Source organism: Hippoglossus hippoglossus, chromosome 20, assembly GCF_009819705.1.
Source record: "Hippoglossus hippoglossus isolate fHipHip1 chromosome 20, fHipHip1.pri, whole genome shotgun sequence".
Lineage (NCBI taxonomy): Eukaryota > Metazoa > Chordata > Actinopteri > Pleuronectiformes > Pleuronectidae > Hippoglossus > Hippoglossus hippoglossus.
Genome location: NC_047170.1, coordinates 8459866 through 8480749, shown reverse-complemented (window position 1 = coordinate 8480749; position 20884 = coordinate 8459866). Strand labels below are relative to the sequence as shown.

General features: G+C 41.2%; 1 protein-coding gene across 4 annotated transcripts in view; it reads right to left on the bottom strand.

The window, feature by feature from the left end:
- Positions 1-20884, bottom strand: part of ctnnd2a (catenin (cadherin-associated protein), delta 2a) — a 240811-nt gene that overhangs the window by 110947 nt on the left and 108980 nt on the right. For all 4 annotated transcript variants that reach the window (XM_034571625.1, XM_034571624.1, XM_034571622.1 and 1 more), the window contains 6 exons: positions 20621-20793; positions 15532-15586; positions 14522-14732; positions 14043-14160; positions 12915-13047; positions 7761-7931 (listed from right to left, as the gene is read on the bottom strand). In XM_034571625.1, the coding sequence (XP_034427516.1) occupies positions 7761-7931; positions 12915-13047; positions 14043-14160; positions 14522-14732; positions 15532-15586; positions 20621-20793 (861 nt within the window). The remainder of the gene's footprint in view (positions 1-7760; positions 7932-12914; positions 13048-14042; positions 14161-14521; positions 14733-15531; positions 15587-20620; positions 20794-20884) is intronic.

The following is a 20884-nucleotide window of genomic DNA, read 5'->3' as shown; positions in this document are numbered from 1 at the left end:
ATGTATTTTCATGTTCAGGACCCCAGGAAGACTACAGGCACACCCATGTGTTTTTTTATGGGGATCCTTAAATAAACTAAACTAAACGCTGGTATGAACAGTTTTTGTGGAAACTAATGTGTGTTTTTGTTTATGACTGCACACTTTTTGCTTATGTGCACAGTTTATGAGCGGATGGTGTCCAGTTACTGACACAACTTTAACATAAAACCTGCATTTAAGCGCCATATGTTTCCGCAAGGGAGAGAAATTGTGCTGATCTGTAGAGTTAGTCAGATGCGTTGAGCTGGTAATTAAAGCTTTAAGAGGCATCAGCAGAAAGTCACTGTAAATACTGTGCAAGTTAAACCACATGGATTCAACTTTAGAACTCAGTTGTATATTAAACTGAAGAGTGCCACAGATCATTTCATGTCAAAGGTCGGTGACAAATTTCACACTGAGGCCAGTGCCCCCCTGGCCCTGCCCCCTGGATCCGCCCCTGTTTTGTAATCAAATTACTTCAGAAAAATTCCATTTGATAATGCACAGAAATAATGGGGCCTTGTCCTTTCCTTCCTAAATCAAAGTAAGATTAGACATTGTCTTTCAGTTTGATAGCTGGCTGCCGAGTGGCAGTCATAAACTGGGCATTTAACCAGCACAAATGTTTTCACTGTGGCGTAAACAACACGTTATAATTAAGCTCCAATTCCCGATGCTTTGACTGGTGTTCAACAGACAGCAGGTTCATTAAGAGACCAACAGGATCAGAGGGCGAGCTGGAATTGATCCTGGCCAAACAAACCTAATCTAACCAAAGCGACAGACGGAGCCTGGTGAGTGACTCGTTTAAGTGACTGGGGGAAGGTGCTGGAGCCAAAAGGTCAAACAATAACAACAAGTTGATTAAGGTCAACTGATGTCAGTCAATTTCCAATGCTGTTTGTCAGGTGAAATAGTATGTTGGAAACAAATAATCATTATGTAACTACTATGGAGTTTTTAAGGATTATTTTAAATTTTATTTACATTTCATTGAATTACACTTACTGGTGGTATATTTCATGAAATGTACAGTTTACTCCACCTCTCACTCTCCTGCACCAGGTGACACGTGCAACTATAAATATAGAGCCTCACATTTCTGAGCAAATGTTTGGGACACTCCTTCTATATCAGGTAAACAGTGAAACTACAACCTAGAATCAAAAGGGATGCAATGTTCTTTAGCTAAGGCGAGAATTCCAATTCAAAGCGATGGAAACTACATTTTTGTGTCACGATGAGATGACATATAAAGTCAATGCAAAGGTGTGAATAGATGCAAATTCTTGTATTCCATTTTGCCTGACACGTGGCGTTAGGCACAAAGACTTGAGATTGTCAGTCATTGTCAAGTGTCAGGGCACAGTCACACATGCATGAACGTAGCAGTGACAAACCTTCGCCCTTTTGCTTCCTGTGGTAGAGTGAATCTGCAGCTTGGCTTTCGCAAAGAGTTAAACTTGGTGAACTTTGACCCACAGTACTCGCCTGCATTTGGATAGGTATGACCATGCTCTCATTTGTGTCGTTCGCCTCATTCGCTTCCAAATATTTGAACTTGAGTGAACAATGCACCTGACATAATGTTGCGAAAACCAATCAGTGTTGAGAAAGAAACTCACAGAAGACAGATCCTGGCACTTGTTCAAGCTAGAAGAGCATCAAACCTGCCCCCAGTCGACCTCAGGTAGTGAAGGGAACAGCTGCGGTTCCTGGAAAGGACAGTGAAATTCCCCCAAGCTGTGTGCGCCTCCGAATGGTCTAGTGGACCCACACACGATAGCTCTGGCTTCTCCAGCATTTCCACAACAGGTACAAAGCAGCAATTGTGGTCAAGTCAGCAGCTTCCTCTTCTCCTCTTTTAATTGCATTACTCACGTGAGTAAACACAAATGATCCTTCAGCCAAAATTCACATCTCGCTTGGACGCCGCATAATGATGATAAAAAAATGAAGCAGCTTAAGCTAAAGCCAGTGGATTCTGCTGGGTTACAAAGAGCGCAACAAAAAAGACAAAAAACACTTGTTTACATTTTAATATATATATTCTGTTTGTATAGTTTTCCATCTTCACTTAGGCTGGGTTTAGTATTGATTTGGTGCAAGGGTCATTCCGCAGCTCCTTTTTAACTTTGAGCACATTCCCTTCTAAAGGTCTCTGCACAGCCCTGCTCTCCTCCATCACCCGCTCTGTTCTGTCGCCTTCATTAGGAAAACAGATCTCATTAGAGAGGGAGCAGCACATTTAAAGGAGGAAGCAGATCGGTTTAATGGTTTGATGCAGAGCCTTCCTCATATTTCTTTCTCTCCTTTTTGCTGAGTGTGTGTGTGTGTGTGTGCGCACATTCACACTGGCGAAAAAAGACCTGTGTGACAGAGCTGCAACTTCAAACAGAAACAATCCTGCTTTGCTTTCGAGAAACAACATAATTGCCACATACACACACGCACGCTCTGTTGCGCTTACGTAACACAGTTGATCCCTTGTCCTGCTAACTGCATAAATTTAATTGCCGAAACATAACGAGGAAGTGTGTGTATAAAAGTGTGTTTAAATTTCCTGTGATTCCTGCAGCCACACAGCCTCACAAGGAAACAAGGAAATTGAGACCGTGGCAGAAGCTGCACTACAACGGACAAAAAATATCTGCAAACCTCAGAGCACGTACAGCATTTATACTGACAACATGGAAAACCCACCTATGGACACATCAAGCCATTTAACATATATACCTGTAAGACTGAATGTTACGTTTGCGTGTTTCTCTCGTTACAGCCAGATGAAACGTGTGTGTGTGTTTTATATGATGTCATTGTTTTAAAGACATGAGACCAATTAAATACTTTGTGATTCGCTGAAATACTCGCGGGAAAGGTAAATTGCATTGTGGGAAATGTAGTTTGTTAGCGCTCTTTGCCCTTGATTTTTACAAACCCTTTTTTTAAGTAGCATTTCAGACAATAGTTGACAATGTAAGCAGAGAACCAATATTGAAGCAGATACAAATTTCAAGTGTGCATTTTGCTTTTTCAAAACAAATGATATCTACATGTGTGAATATATATCCTGAAAATACTAATATTATTACATATATATATAGGAACGGTTGACCTATATATTTATAGGAACAGTAAAGTTAAGAATGTTCAAGATGAGCAAAGCTTTTGGAGCGGATGCAAAATGAAGCGCTGTGCGTGGTGCTGCCTGTCTGGCAGGTGATAAGGCATAAACACTTAAGTAGTGTTTCTGTCGTGATGTTGTAAAATGTGTGCAATAAATGCTACAAAAAGCAAATGCCCACCTTTTTTACATGCACATCAGTATCTGCCTCTGTTAAAGGCTGAGAAAATACAACCTTGTTTCACCAGAGCTTTTAGTGATTCCTGATTGTTGAAGAATTTGTGTCCGTCTCCTTCAAAGATACTGCAGGGAGTGATGTTAAACTACATAACGGCCCCTTATCAGTAGCAATAGCTCAACCTGGCTACTAGATGCACTTGACAAATAGCCACGGCAGTGAATCTGCCCATTCGCACTGTCACCATCTGAGCTATGTGCGGGCCTGATGTTAAGCTATTAAAGAGAAAAAGTGCCACATCCATTTAGAGTCACTGTTATTCCCAGTGGTCAGAGTCATTAATACGGGCCAAGATAGCTCTCCATGACACATACTGTAAGGACAGGAGGTACAAAGGGGAAAGTGTAAGAACAAAGGAAGGGGTGGATGGAGGGAGAGACAGAGAAACAAAAGATTCCACTGACATGCACAGTCCATTGAATTAGTGGCGACTATGACAGATGAGACAAAGGGAAAAACATCAGTGAAAGATAACAATACAGCTTTAGTATATAAAAGGAGACAGAAAATCAGAAGAAAGCAGAGGGAGAGAAAAATCCTTAAATGAATTGAGAATGAGAACTATGTCAAAATCAGAAACCATAAAAGAAAGAAAGAAAGGGAAGCATAACAAAGTGGAGGTTGATTTCAGAAACACACACAGTGTCACTTTGGAAGAATAAACAAATGTGTGAACCATATCCCGAGGCGTTTTTTTTCTTTTCTTTCTTGCTGCGATTCGTCTTTGTAGCAGAATGCATGTGTGCTCTGGAGACACTGTGACCATGCAGGAATTATCGCTCCAAATAGGCCACATTAACCTGCAGTCCTCTGGGGCACTGGCCTGGATTAATCCACCAATGAAACAGTGCGTGCCACTGCCTGCACACACGCAAAGTGCAAATACACACACACAATCATAATTGCAGTATTATAGTGCTGAACATAAAGGAAGAAGGGAACAGGGGGAGGGAGGAAGGAAAAACCAAACGAATGAACGAACTATCAAACTATGGTATAAACTAAGAAGATGGACTGATGGATGGATAGATGCGAAAAGTAGGAAGCATTGGAAACAAAGCAGACAGACAGGTTAACCAATTGACAGTGTTCTAAACTGGACCTGACCGAATTGTCGAGTGTGTTGTCAAACCGCTGTCTGCTGTGCTGTAAATAAACGTCAGCGGACTTCGGAAGACTACACGTCTGTTTGTTTACTGCTGCTATGACTCGGTGGATGGGGCAGAGAGAGCTGCAGTCGAGAGTTGACACAAATCACAAGTTCCTGAAGAAAATAAAGTAAATCCTCAACTAACAGTGTCGCCGTTAATACACAAAGCAGAGTAAATGATTGAGCACTTTTCTGGTTGTAAACAGACCAAAATATGGAGTGTAGTCTCGACCCCCCAAAGTGTCTGCTTTACATGATTCCTCTTCATGTTAGCTGGGCTTTCAAAGACTACTTGACTAGTTGACTATAGAAAACACTCTGGTCGACATTGGCCATCTTTCATCTGTGGGTTTAGCACGGTGCAATATTGAAGCAGTGGCATTTTCACTATGCAGCAGGGGGCAGTGTTGTTATTGACATACAGCAAGAGCAACAGCCGTGTGACCATTTTCAGATCCTCGACTACAATCAGCAGTGTAGAAATCGTACACCGAAAATCGTTCGCTGCAACAACAATACCAATGCTATGCGTAAACATCTCAAGCTACACCCACTTACAGCTAACACTAGCAGCAGCAAAGTTAGCGAGGAGAAGTGGCAACAAGTGGACCATGAAGACCGACCACAATCGTAGAATTACTTTAACGTCCGATCAACGACCATAAAATGTCCTATCACTCTCTTTAACATTGACATAGGTTGGAAAAAATATATCTCCTGCGATTAATTTACTACTTTTTGGGAATAGTTGACAACTACAAAAATGCAGTAGTTAGGAATGCCTGTCCCTATTTCTCTCCACGTCACAATCAGTCCATAGCTTTAATAAAAACAAGTGACACTTGAATCACTTTTGTTCTACCATGCTGCCACCTATTGAGAGATAAGTTGCCAGTAATGTGCACTCATTGAACTGCAAGTTTCTTGTTTAAATGAGGTGAAATTAGACTGACACTGCATCGTACATAGACCAACTGACTACAACCTTGCTAACTTTGAAGTGAAATACCAAACGTCTTCTTTCTCTTTCCACCCAAATGACTTATGGCACTAATTACATTGATCCATGCCAGCTTAATGAACCAATAATGTGAGGCTGCCATTGCCAAGAAAAGGCACTATGATATAATTAATGACTTATCACTAACTGTGTCAGCAGAGCTCTTATCAGTTCATTATGTGCCACCACTCTGTGCATTATGAATCCTTATTACACCATCTCCTGGTCACGCTACATGCGATTCACATGACTTTTAGAACATGCTGTGCTCAGGCGAGGCCTCAATTCAACGGCCCAGTGGCTCCAAGGTGCTGTTTGTCTTCAGTGTGTGTTGATTTACCGCTGCAGTTATGCGGGACGAGCACAGCAGGGTGTGTGCGCGGTGAAAAAAAGGCGCACGCTGATACACGATTTACCTCAAACAAAATGAGACTATCTATGAAAATACTGTATCATAGCAGCAGAAGCATACTGTTAATCTCAAGTGTTGCAATTAGATGTACACCGTCTAATCCACGGTGTATTGATTTTTCTAGCTGCTGTGCAAATTTCCTTAGTGAGTTTTCCTATACCCATCTATTGAAAGTACAAATACATGGCACAGTAAATTAAAGATAACATTGGATCCTCTTTGTACACCTTTGAAGAACACTCATTTTATTACTCCCTGCTTGCAAAAGACAATCCTATCACTATATACACTGTTCAGAAGTTTCCCCGACACTAATCAAAGCAATAACTCACAATAATAAAAGCAAACGCAATCGCCCCTTGACTCTGAAATGCGCTTCAAAAGCTGTGCCACACGTTTCAAGGCAATTCTTATTCTAGAACTGATCAAGTCAAACACTGGTCTGGATATTTACTGCTGTGATTCTGACCCAAATGCTAATGATAGCTATTAAGGCTAGGCTGTTTAATGACATCGAGGGAGCTGTGAATGTGGCGTGACCGACTTGGGTGTTTTCGTGTGGGTAAGATACGGTAATGGGATTAACATGGCGTACCTAAACCCACATTGAGATAAGCTCAATGAGGCTCTATTAAAAACACACAGCTGGCAACAATGGAGCTATGAGTGAGAGCGGGTGTCTCACTGTGTGCGTCTGATCAAAAATTAACTGGAATTCATTCTCAACTGGAAAAACTAAATGAGTCGATGGAGGTCTTGACTCCACTGCTATGTTGTGTGGTGGAAGCTTCCAGTGATGCGGCAAACAGGTGTCACTAAATCCTTTTGTGTATGCTGCAGTTTTACAAAGAACAATTAAAGAGGAGTAAACAAAACAGAGACTTGCTTCTTACGTCTCGTGCACAGTGTAGTTAAAGTCACGTTACTAACAGTAGGTAATATTACCTCACTTACTTAGGTGTATTAAAACTGTTTTTGACTAAACAACATACATTTATATTATGTAATCATTTTAACCATAGTAACAGGCAACAAAATTCACATCTTTACATTCTAAAATGTATTTTAAGTTATGTGAGTGTGAATGGTTCTTTGTCTCTATATGTTGAGAGTTGACCCCGCCTCTCGCACAATGTCAGCTGGGATTGGCTCCAGCACCCCCCTCGACCCTCAGAAGGACAAGATGTATAGATGATGGATGGATGGATTTGTCCGGGGACTGGATTGGTTTGTGGAAGTTTGCAGGACTTGCTACTCAGCATAAAGAAGCCTTAACCAAACCAGTTAAATAACATACATGCTATTTAAAACTAACGAAACATAATACCTCAAGAGTATTATTAGACCTTACGTGGTAATAAATTGTCCTCATTAGTGTTGTTGCCTCTATACATCACATAAACCTGCCACTGGGTAAGTGAGGAAATTAACATGAGGTGAACACATGCTGTGTGGCTGACACTGTGAAGTAAAGCTGCTAATGAACCATATTTTGCCTCCACATACAGGTTTGTCTCAGCTCTAGGCTTGTATACAGACAGATTTCATCCATAATATTATAATCTTTGTTGTTTTCCTGCAGTGTCACAGGACAAGGACACAAGAATGTGCCAAAGTTTTTCAAATCTGAGAAGTTACAAGATGCATTTTGGGTTTAAAAATACTACAAAAGTAAGATATAAATAAGACGATTCTTGTTTTCATTGGTGTAAAACATTGTAAAATGCAAAGCAAACAGGATGTCAAAGTGAATAAAAACACAAAAACACAAGAAAGAAACAGCATAGCTGTAGATTACAGCAAGGACCTTACCGGTGTTGTTGCGATAGGGGCCTGTGTCCGGCCCCTGGCTCTGGCTGAGGCTCCTCATGGGGCCCTTGTGATAGACACGTTCTTCATAGATGGGATCTATGTGGTGCTCTGGGGACCCCAAGGGCCGAAGGGGCTCCTGGCTATGCTGACTACTGTAGGAGCCACGAGAGCCTGGAGAAAAGAGAGAAGGAGAAAAACAATGAAAGGAGGACTGAAGGAGAGAGGATGAAAGAGAGTGGACAAATGGAAGAGAGGCAGTTATGAGAAAGAGGAGGTAAAGTAGGGAGCTACAGAGGAACTGATCACATGAGTTTTACAGAGTTATGGACCGAGGGAAGGGATGGGAAGGAAAGGAGGGAGGGAAGATGGAGTACAACTTCAGGTGGAATGGGAGGGCGGTGATAGAAACACTCTGGATGGAGGAGGTGACTCAAGATATAAAGACTGTGAAGAAATAAATTAGGACAATTGAATCTGGCAGAAGAAGCACCCAAGAAAATAACTCAAGAAAAAAAAGTGACAGTTGTGCAGTTGAAGTGATAAAAACAGTGATGAGGAAAAAACAGCAACAGTAGGTGAGTGTGTGTACTAACAAAGTGAGGACATTTTGGGATAGACAGGACATTTTGCCCAGTCCTCACACAACAATCTAAAGGTTGGCAGTGCAGTCTTACATTGTCAAAGCAGAAATGGCAATAAGTTAGGTGTTGTGTGTGTGTGCATATAGTTGTAGTTATAGAAGTATCAGAGTAAGTGGGAACATTTTGGGACAAGGAAGACGATGTGGTTGAGTTAAGTGTCAGAGTTTGGCATTTAGTTGTGATGGTTAAGGTTAGCTGGTGGCTGGGCTCAGCCTTAGAGATAGGGTGAGGAGCTCAGACATCCGCAGGGAGCTGGGAGCAGAACCGCTGCTCCTGCATATCGAAAGGGGACAATTGTGGTGGTTCAGACAGGGTGCCTCCCGGGCGTCTTCCGATGGAGGTTTACCAGGCACGCCCTACCGGGGGAGACCCTGGTGTAGATCCAGTACTCGCTGGAGGGTTTTTATATATCCCATCTTGCCTGGGAACACCCCGAGATCCCCCAGGAAGAGCTGGAAAGCATAGCTAAGGAGAGGGACGTCTGTGATACCCAACTTGGCCATCTATCTCAGCTGATGGATGGATGGATGGATGGATGATTAGGATAACGGACTAGGGAATGCAATATATAATTGTCCTCACTAAGACAGGAGTACAGGAATGTGTGTGTGTATGGAAAGGATGAGTTAGAGATGTTCCAAATCAGAGCTCATCAAAAAAATGACAGAAAAATAAAAAGAGACATGCATAGTGACACATGAGATAGGAGGAAATAGACAGAGATCGAGGGAGAAGGGGTAAAAAAAAAAGGAGCGCCTCTGTGTTTCATTTTTTTAATCTCCACGGAACACATTGCTGGTTGTCAGCTATAAAATAATGAGATGCAGTGTCCCCCCTCTTGCTCTGCGTTTGGCAGGAATCCCACAGACACGGGGCAGGGAAGTCATTGACAGCAGGCATTTGTTCATTACACAGCAGAACAAATGTAAGGCAGGAGCCTCTGTATGAAAATGAAAATTAGGAGAGAGGAGGAAAAGAAGGAGGTGGAGACTCGGGGTATGAAAAGGCGAGTCAGCAATGCATTGGTGGCACGACAGGAGATAAAGTGAAAAGACGTGCACACAGTCGTATATGCAGTCTTAGAAAGCATTGAGTGATGAAGAGAAAGAGAGCCTGTCCAGTGGAGCTAATGTCGTATCATATCGCATTAGTTGCGTGCCAATGATTTTCCAGTGGATGAAGGGGAAAAGTGTAGCGCTCAGTCTCGGATTCAAACCTCCTTGTGTATCCAGCATCAAGTTAACACAGTCGAAGCCCCCTCGATCTTTCAGATCATATCAGAAATCAATGCATGAGTGGCACTCAGCCGTGCTGTAGCTTTTTGTTGCAGCTTAGCACCGGTGTCTATTTCTCGTCCTGGCTGTCCAACAAAACTGACAAGGCCAAGAGAGTGTTTTAAAGATGAATCAGAGCAAGTACTCGCACAGAAATACGCAGTAGGGATCTATTATCCTAAACCGTCTTTGTAGAATAGTCTTTGAGGTAGGGTGATGCAAGCAGCCTGGGGTAAGAACAAGAGCCTGGTCGCACTTGGTGTACTCTAGAATGGTGAGTGATAAGACTCTGGTTTGCCTGTCTTGATCATGACTGTGGCGATTGCTTTTCATGCAACTGTGTCCTACATTTTTTCACAGCGTGTTCAAATGACTGGCCCGTTAACTTGCCCAGCCATAAAAAAAAAGGGTCATATTATTTTATATTTATATATATATCCAGTTTTCTATGTTCATATTGTACACTATTGTGAATTTCTGCCTATTTATATATATATACCCTTATATTATATGTAATATACTGCAATTTAGTATACAATGTTGAATTTATACCCATTTATGTACATATATCGCATACCATTTTATAGACTAGTTATATTCATATTTTGTACCATACCTTCCTTTATACTTATAACAGTCTATATATGCATATACAGGTATACATCTATTTCAGTATCTCATACATAATGCAAAAATAGTATACGTCATCATGCAATCATATGCAGTATATTCACCTCCAAATAATATTTCTATCTGTATTGAATGTTTATATTATGTAAATATTCACAGTTGCCTATTTGTTTTATTTTCTATTTAATTTCCTATTTTATAAAATGTTAATACTTTCACGTGTTCTCTTATTGACCTAATCTGCTGCTGTAACGTGAGTTTATCTTATCTTACCGTATATTATCTAAAGCTGCAAGCAGTCAGGCAGGCAGAGAAAGCAAACTTCAACACAGAGAGGGAATGAGAATTAGGGAGTGAGGAAAAAAAAGAGGTAATGCTGATGGAGAGAAATGTGGAAAAGGACAAAAATGGAGAAGGGAGGGAGCTTTAAGTTTGGACATTAAGGCACCTATTGAGCTAATTTGAAATGAGGTTAATTTCAAGACAGTTGCAAAAAAGAAGCGAGAAAAAGACAACGATGGTCAGAATATGCATGAAGGACTGCTAATTAGAGTCATGGACACACCCATTAACAGCATGACTCATCCCAATTCTCCCTCCTCCTCCCATTCCCTTTGTCTTTGAAGTCGTGGTGATTCAGATTTATTTCTTTATTCAGTTATTTTTTGACTCACTAGGGCCCACTCATCGAAGCGCTGACCTCTTTCTTTCAAAGGAAGAGGGAACTTTAAGAAGAGAGGACAGAATGATGCGCAGAGGGAAAAAAATAAAGATGTCCTCCTATGATGTTTGATTCAATAAAATATTTAAACAAGATAACAAAATGTAAAAGGAAAAAAAAAACACTCCCTGGTCCCTTGATAGCTCAAAGTCCTGTGGTTTTCGTAAAAAAAGTAAACAGAATATTGCCTACATTAAAAATCTAAATAAAAACACAACTGACATCCTGTTTCTATTTGATGCTCTCTTTACACTGTGTTAAAGCATCTACTGTAAGTTCATAGGCAGCCAGGTTTAGAACAGGCGCTGCACTTGTACATTTAGATATCCAAGTGATCCCTGCTGTAACCGAGGCTCCATTGCCAACCACCATTCAATGCTGCTCATTCACCACCTATCAAACCATATCTAAGTTTTAATCACTAATAACTTGTTATCATATCTATTTGCTCAAAGAGGCTCAGTCATTCATTTTCCTCGGCTGTGACACTATTCGTACACGGTGGATTGTATCGCTCAGGGCCGCTCAGGAAAGAGAAGGGGAATTTATTTTTTTAGGTGATTTCTGTTTCACACAGCACGGCTTCACTGTAGAGTAGTTGCTGTAGAGATGCTAAGTACCACTTCAAACAGGCTACTCAGATAAAATGTACTGGGCTTTTTTTTCCAGGAGGATGTCACCCACTGGGAATAATCAAACCTCAAACTAACAGTGACTACAAATAGTTCTTTGTTTGTCCAGTTTTGGAAACATGGTGAGCAAAATAAATTACAGTCAATCGCAGTGAAGTATTTGAAAGCAAATGTACAGGATTGATTAGTTGTCCACAGCATGGCCAAGCTCATCAGAGTCAATTCTGATAATCATATGACCAAGGTCTGCTTGTTATAGTTACAGTGTGAGATCTGTCAGAAACTAATCAATCCTGCTCAGTCAATCAATTTAAGTCTTCAGGAAAGATGAAATTCATCAAGCACATCGCTGCCCTGCTCATATCTGTGTTTGGTGAGGTCAGAGTACAAAATGCATTGAGATCAGATTGTTCAGACCTAATTTGGAGGAGATGTGGGCCACATGTGACCACATTCTTTTCACACGTCTGTCCTGGGTCACACTGAGGGACTGTCTATTCTGCCATAATTTTTTTTTTTTTCGTACTCTGCTTTCACTTTATCGGTATTTGTTCATGTCATCTGAGAGCTTACCAACGACAAAACGAAGCATGGGAAATCATTGTGCATGTATTGCTTAACAACCGTGCCAATGTAAAGGACGCATGGAAGTATGTAGGAGGTTACACTTACATTGTTTGAAATGGACATATCTCTTTTCGTCCAAAAAGACCTTTAGTCTGAATAGTAAAGTCCTTGAAACAGTGGGCTACCGACAGCATTTACACTAACCTACTATGCACCATAAACAGCTGGCACAACACTGGTTCATTTTGGGCTTGCCATTCGGCCAACTCAATTATGTAGAGTCAAGAGAGAAAGCCAATAACAAGTCAATGCAACAGCAGGAGCAAATATGTTCTGACATCTCCCTCGATGTACAGCTGCTGTGACACAGAGTAGACCTTGAGGGACCAAACACAACACACTGATATGCACATTCAAAGACTGGCTAATTCAATAGACCTGAATGCAGCACTTGACATTTCTTGGAATCAAAGCGAGATGCAACGCAATAGAACACAGGGGCCGGTTATCGTGCAAAAGCTCCACTGGCACTAGATGTTGGATCAGCAACAGCCACACACACACACTCAAAGATACATTGATGCTGGTTGAGATTTCCCCACATCCCTTAGCACAGGTGGTTGTGTTGAAGAGACATTTCACATTTGTTTTGAAGGGAAGTGAACCTGCACAGGTGTGTGAACTCCCACCTGCTAGACTGCCAGGTCTCTGCAGCGTAGCTGTAGCGTAGAGCTCGTGGGAGATCTTGTACTGGTCGGAGGCGTGGTGAGATGCCAGTCTTTTGGGAGACAGAGTTGCATAGCTCCCTATGCCTGAACTCATCTGAAAAGACAAGGAGGTATTTTTTCTTTTAAATGCTAGCAAGAGGCTTGGGGAATGTACAGAGTGGTTTCTATATACTGGAGCAATTACTTGTTACACTGCAATGTTATGACAGCAAAACATTTGACATGATTGATGTGTTTTTATTCTGTGTGGTTCAGATAAAAAAAAAAGTTGTATGTACAAACCACTTTTAGTTAGGAATGTAATTTAAGTTTTAGAACACCTACATAAGAATCAAACAATGTTATTATTTTTAATCATGTTATATTGATATTTGAAAATATTATCCATTCAAAATTTGAACTGACTTATAAAGATCAGTTTTAGTTCAAGGATATGACTGAATCTACAATCACTCTCTGGCTGCAACACCCCATCCTTTGTCATAATTAACGATATAATTAAGTGGATATAAATTTGATCTTCTCTCCTAACACCCAACCACATGGCATCAATCAATAGTCTGATTGTGTGATATCATAATTAAACAGAAGGTAAATGACAGCTTTGTTAGAGAAACAGTGGACATTGCAGCATGAATGTTGTTCTTTCAGTAATCTTTGTGAGCCTCAGATCACTTTCTAAATCCTCAGAACTGTCATGAGAATAATTTGCTCTTCAATGAAAAACATGCTGTTAATGGGTAAAGTCAATTATTTCCTCAAAACAATCTGACTAATTCAAATAATTATCAAACCAGAACAATATTTAACTAAGACTGACGACAGGAGGAAAAAAAAAAACATTTTGATGTCATAATTTATCTCACGGACGGAGGGAGAAGGTTCCGGATGAGTTAAATGTATTTCCGTGCACAAGTGTGTGTGTGTGACATGATTCAGTTATTTGTCAATTTTTGTATGGATTTCAACACTTTGAGGAACAGAGTTTATAATCACACAAACTCTGGTGCAGTTACAGTTGCTTCACATAAAAACATTTAATACTTTGTTCATGTTTCTGCTCTAACGGTTCTGCGACTGTAAAGCTACCTGGTGAAGAGGCGACGATGATGAGCTGGCCCCTCCCCCCACTGCTGTAGAGTTGGGTGGAGATGCCACCCTCAGGGGAGACCCGGCCCCTCCTGCTGTTGTCACGGCAACAGTGGTGCTGGAAGACAAATGGCAAAAAGTTACATAATTTGTCAGAGAAATAATGGCTCTGAATGATTAATTCAATTTAGCACATACAGTGACTTGTGAGAAATATAATGTGGAGTGTGTTCCCCCGCATGCCGACAAAGCTTGGATGAAAATGAACTTCAAAAGGTAGAATTTCCTATTCAATTCTGTTGTATGCCATCATCATGTATTTACTTTTCTCTCAAGCATGACTGATGTGTAAATACAGTAATTCCTTCATCTGCCACCCCCTTTATCCACCTTCAAAGACCTCAGACTCTATTATACATCAGTAGTAACAGCGATACGTCAAAATCAATATCAGTGTAACAGCCACTGCGGCTCTGTACCTGTAAGACTTGGCCAGTCGATTAGCGGTAGACTGTTTGTTGGGAGAGGAGGAGGAAGGCAGGCGTTCAGTGGTGGCGTACCCAGGCGCATCGGAGGCTGATCCCAGGCGCTGAAGCTTGCTGGGGGAACTGGACCCTGAGTTTCCTCTTCCTCCGGACAGAGGAGAACTGACACGCTGGGCGGGCAAGGTGGAGCTGGAGTAGTAGATACCTAGAGAGCAAGAGAATGGAGAGACTCAGTGGAGCGCAAACCTCCGTCAAGCCAGACCCCTTATGAAACCACGGCACCTACATTTTTATTTGGATCTGCACCAAATTGCATCAGATATCCCATAAACATGCCTGTTTGTTTTTTTTCAACAATATTGATTTGGTTCTTTCCTGGGTCATAGCCCACCCCTCAGTAAAAGTTTATAATTAATAAACTTGGGAATTAGAAGAACGAGTGGTCATACGGTTCAGCTGATATCGATCATTTGGAGTACATGGAGCAAATGCCTGATATTTAATAGTGGGGTGATATCAGGGAGGGGAAAATAAAAGCATGAAATATTGAGAGGCTCCAGTGACGGGAGTTAATATGGCTTGTGTACAAATTACACTGAAAAAATAAAATTGTGGAAACAACTTAAAAACTTACTTCAATTGGTAACACACAAAATAATTACGTTTGTTTGATTTAATTTCATTTAAGAGGTAATACTAACACAATCGATATCTTTAATTTGAACGGCTTAATTTGTTTAGTCATTATTTTAAGTTGTTTAACAATTTTCTTTTTCGGTGTATGGAGGAATAATATTGTACAGATGAGAAAGATATACATACTACAGGCTCTGAAAACACTTTCCTTCTCGCAACGTTTTTAAGCCAATTCTCATGCACGTCCGTCACTGTCTCCAAATGTCATCTCTGAGTATCCACAGTGCTTCATGCTACGTCAGATTAATTTATAATAAAGAAAATGTATTTCCACAAGGGGAGATAGATGAGGAGAGGAGACTCCTTACCTGATCCCGCCCCGCTTTGTGATTGCTGATGATGGGCGGCACGGCTCGATGTCACCTGAGGGGCAGAAGGGCGACACGGGGCAAGTTAGAGAGGAAGGGATGTGACAGCGAAGAAAGGGACAAATGGAGGGAGTGATTGGTGGGAGAGGGAGAAGTTGTGGCATGGGGGGGGGAGGGAGATTGAGTTAAGGAAAATGGGATAAAATAGAATAAAGAGCACTGGCCATCAGAACTTTTATGCACAATGAGTTCAGTCGAGCCTTTGAGGATCCCAATTGAACCTAGAGCAGCTAGTAATGAAGTCCCCACAGAGAACAGAGGGGTGATTCAAACAGACTCACAGAGGCAGACCGTGTAGTCCACAGAGCTCCACTGACTGAAATCACTCCTCCTAAAGCCTCGCTGCACCACACTCCTCGAAATCCATGAAAGCATTACACGATCCATATATTCTCTTCTAAATATTTAACATCTTTCGTCACATGAAATCTCAATTTATCGTTGAATGCGAATATTGTTCTTTTGTGTGGGGTTGTGCCTGTTCTCCATGTGCCAGTGATGGAAATGGCAGAGCATCCACTGAAATGGACAATAAGGAATATACTCTGGGGGTGTCTGTAGATGTAAAAAAGCTTTCGACACCATTGAGCATTACCTACTACTAAAGAAATTGGAACAATATGGAATCAGAGGAATAGTATAAAATGTGTAGCTCACTTTAGGTTTAAAAAAAAAAGTTACAAAACAAGATGATGAATAAATACACAACAGAGTTGTAATCCTAATTATGTTTTTTTTAAATTTAAATGTGTTTATTTCTGTTTGATTTGATTGCTTCTAGGGCCTAATAGGGTTGCCAGTTGCACTCTTCTCGGTATGAAGAGTGAGCATAATAATCTAATGTTTCAGCCTACACCATTTCGGCCCATATATTTTCTTTTCTCCTTAATTAATTAATTAATTTATTTTTTGTAAACTCATTGCCTTGTCATTTTTTTGTGGACCGAGATATATAAAACTGAACCAAACTGATACCTATAGCTTTGAAAACAACGTGTGATGAAATCATTAACACATTTCTTTTTTCAAAAAGGTGAAGTTCTGTCTTTGAGACAAAATCTGACAATCCCTCTTTACCAAACCTAGCATGCGGGTTTATTCTAATAAATTAACTGTAGCCTCCGGGGAGCGTGGGGAGCATATGCCAGTGCTTCACTGAGCCTCATAGGCTTATTTGGATGTTAAACGCTGTAAAGGTGATTCAAATGCATTATTACAAGAGTGACATGGCTGCAGTTGTAAGAGGCCACATTATGCAAGCACACAGTCACTGAGTCACCTTGGAGCACTGTCATCACTGAATATACAGTAGTTGCACTCAAACCTTCTGTTACTTAGCAGTAACAAGTATATATATTTTCAGATTTTATACATTTCATACACATGACACATGCACACATGTTTGTCTGCTATTCAGAGGTCTTTACAGTATATTATGGTAGAAACATGTGCGCACATTTATACAAACACACACTTGCCTTGTAATGTATAATGAAGACGTACATTTGGTCATCCAATAAAATGCACACCTACACACACACATATACAATCTGGACTTACGTTTTAGTTGGTCAGTAAGAAAGGTGCGAATATTCGCAGCTGTACGATTGTGCAGGAGTCTGCAAACCTAAATATAGCACACGATCTCCTTATGTTCTCAATGACAGTCTCTGGTTGTATTTCCCTGCTTTGTGAGGAGCTAAAGTGTGTCTGCTGAAGACAACAGGCCTTTGGTTTAGCTCTGCTGTGTTTGCACAAGGGGTCATGGAAAGTGTCTTATCACCGGTTGAGTGGATTAGCAGTCTCCTCTAAAAAGAAAATCATAGAGTTTATGATGGCGGACAGGAGGCGAAGCAGAGACATGGGAGATTCTAATAAGGTCTGATAATGCAGTATAAAGTGAATAGTAAGCTGCGGTGCTTCCACTTGTCTTCTAACATGTTCTGGCACAACAACATGTTATTGTGTGTGTGGAGAAAACTTGTACCAATGATATTAGAGATGAAAAAATACAAAATTAACAGAAACAGGTTTCAGTAAATTCAGTGTAGTTTATATTTAGAATTGGTTGAGTAATAGCTTTTATGAGCTTGTCCTGCAAACAAGCTAAATTTCCACTTTCCCACATAGCAAAACAGTTTTGCCCCAGATTTGGCACACAACACACTTGCTGTGTCACACTTTCATTGGTCCCACATACTGTTTAAAATGATGATACATGTGTGGTCCACTCCTGTTTGCCAGATCTGGGCCACAAGTAAGCCATTGCAACACCACATGTCAACCAAAGGCCAGGTGCCTAGAGCACTGCATGTTTGCCACAAAAGGCCCAGATTTGTTTTGGGAGTATATTTAGGCCACATTTGCTAATTTAATTTAGACTCACTTCCATTTTGTTTTGGCCACAAGAAGGTGAAGGTGGTGGGATTTATCCGGTGCATGTTTTCAAAGTGTAGCCTGCTCTTTAAAAAAGCTTAGCTCAGATTTTCTATGATTACCAACCCGAGCTGTAAGTCTTTATAATGATTTCCCAGGTCCTATAACTTGAACTTCAGCTAAACATGGATTACTGCTATAATAGTTTCAGTCTTTAAAAAGAAAGCTATTTGAGTATTTTATGTTTAAATGCCTTACGTATACAGTGTAACTTGATCTGTTAGTTTAAGTGCACATGGACAAAAGAATATTAGTAAAAAGTAATAGCCAGAGAGAGGGACTCTTGAATATGTATGAGCCAATTTATGAGTGTCCACCATAAAAGTCCCCTGTGTTAGTTTAGTAGGTTATGAAGCCAAGTGAGAGATCATGAGGATGATGAGATACAACCAGCACAACTGAGTTAAGGATTCCTGTTAATGGTTTATGTCGCATGATTTTACTCAACGCTGCAGCTCTGCCTCGCTCATCAAGATTTAAAGTGAGACTGAAATGGACTTTGGACAGATGAAGAGGTGCGTGGATGTTGTGGAATGAATAGGTGACTGTATAGACAGATAGATGGATATGGATGGCAGATTTGCCGGGTAAATAAATTATGAGTATAGATGAATTGTTGGCTGAATTCCCTCATAGAAGTAATGCTGTGACACACCGCGCGAGGGAGAGCACTTTCTCAAGCTCGCTCTGTGTCATCTCGCAGTGCTGCTTATTTTCCCCGCCAGTAAAACACTGGGATGTTTGAGGTGCCATGTATCCATGCATTATTAAAGCTGGGCCTCTCAGGGTTATAAATACCCTACAGAGAAGCAGCAACATGCCAGACTTTCATTTTCTCTCTCCCTGAAACAGTCACTTGTGAAAACTTGCTAAAAAGAAAATGCACACATGGTGGAGGGCGTGCATGCAAAACAATCCTGTGTGCATATACATGCATTTACCCCCAGTTGAACAAGTCTGCAAACACACCAACAAAACATGCATGTAATGTGTGCATATACATGCTAGTGATGCTAGAAAGGCAGCTCCATGCAAGCCACATCTGCCTATCTAGCAGCAATGGCATGGGTAAAGCTATTCATGGGCAACAAGCCCTGCTGACAACACTGGCCCCATTACTCTGACAAGCCAAAGACATCAGAGAGAGGAACACACACACACACACACACACACACACACACACACACACACACACACACACACACACACACACACACACACACACACACACACACACACACACACACACACACACACACACACACACACACACACACACAGAGAGAGAGAGAGAGAAGCAAGGCAGAGGAGGAAAGAAAAGAGGACAGGAACACTGCAACACAAGGAGAGGAAATATATAATTCTGACTCTAGAAAGAAAGAAGGATAATTCCTTTTGCCTCATCTGTCCCTCCATCTATATGTCTGTCTATTTGTTTTTCTGTCTTTGCCCCCTTTATTTATTATTCATCAAGGGAAGGAGTGAGCGCTTTCTCTGAAACCAGAAATGAAATGAGCTGAAATGAGCTTTGGTGTGACTGTAGGGGGGAAAGATTAATAAACGTGTTTACAAAGACAGACCATGTCACTGTGTGCAAAGAAACACATGCCTATACACACAGGTTTGCACACACACACACACACACACACACACACACACACACACACACACACACACACACACACACACACACACACACACACACACACACACACACACACACACACACACACACACACACACACACACACACACACACACACACACACAATTCAAAAAAAATAAACACATCACAAAACAAACACCCATTTGACTTCAGAGATCACTGACAACTTGTGCAGGTATTTACAAAAATGTGTGTGTGTGTGTGTGTAGGCTAGACAGCACTCTTATGGGGTTTCTCTCTTCATCATCACATGGTTAATATTTGACCTGTCTCTTGCTGTAAAAACCGAGATCTCATTGATAACTGTGTGTAATTAATTGTCTCCTCTTTTTGGTCAATGATAATCTGATTACCTTCCTCTTTCTAAACAGCTTTGAGGAATTCGTCCCGAGCCTATCACTTGTGATGAAACTAGCCTCCAAGATACAGACAAAGTTCTCTCGACTGCTTGAGGAGGACTTCATTAATGCTAATGAAAAGGGATTCAGTGTATATATGGGCATAAACAAATCCACATTATGTGAAGGCAACGCGAGTCAGAGGTACACTCAGCTGATGATGTTGGTGCATGAAAAAAAGGGTTAGAGGAAAAAGAAAGGTCTCTGACGAGGAATCACAGAAGCAAGGAATCTGAAACTAGCGTGCACATTATAACTAAACACTATGCTGGTCCTCAAAAGTCTGGATGCCTTCAGACATTGCTAAAAGTTCATTGCAGTTGTACTTATAAACTGAGGAGAAGTCACTTCAGGTGAATTCCCTTCACAGTCAAAATCATGTCAATTATTTAGATACTCTGGTGGTCAAAGTCTTCTGAGCAAAAGTTTACCAATGCTTGTCCAGCTGTGCATTTCATTATCATCATCATCATCAACATCATGAACAGCAGCATCTGCATTATCATGTGTGCGCAGCAGCATTTCCTACCTGGTTGTAGCTGTGCACAGCTCCTCCAACCTGCCCGCTGCGCTGAGAAGTTGCTGCGGAGATGCTGTCGCTAAGGGCGAGGGTCTGGTTGCTATGGTAGCTGGCAGAGTACTGGAGCGAAGCCTCCGGGGTGGAGTTGAGCTGCAAGGAACTCTGGGAAAGGAGAGCCGGTCCTACCGATAGAGACAGGAGTGGTGTGTGTGGTTGGGTGGGAGGAAGAGGGTTGAGTTGAGTTTGTGTTTGTGTATGGAGAGATAGAGAGAG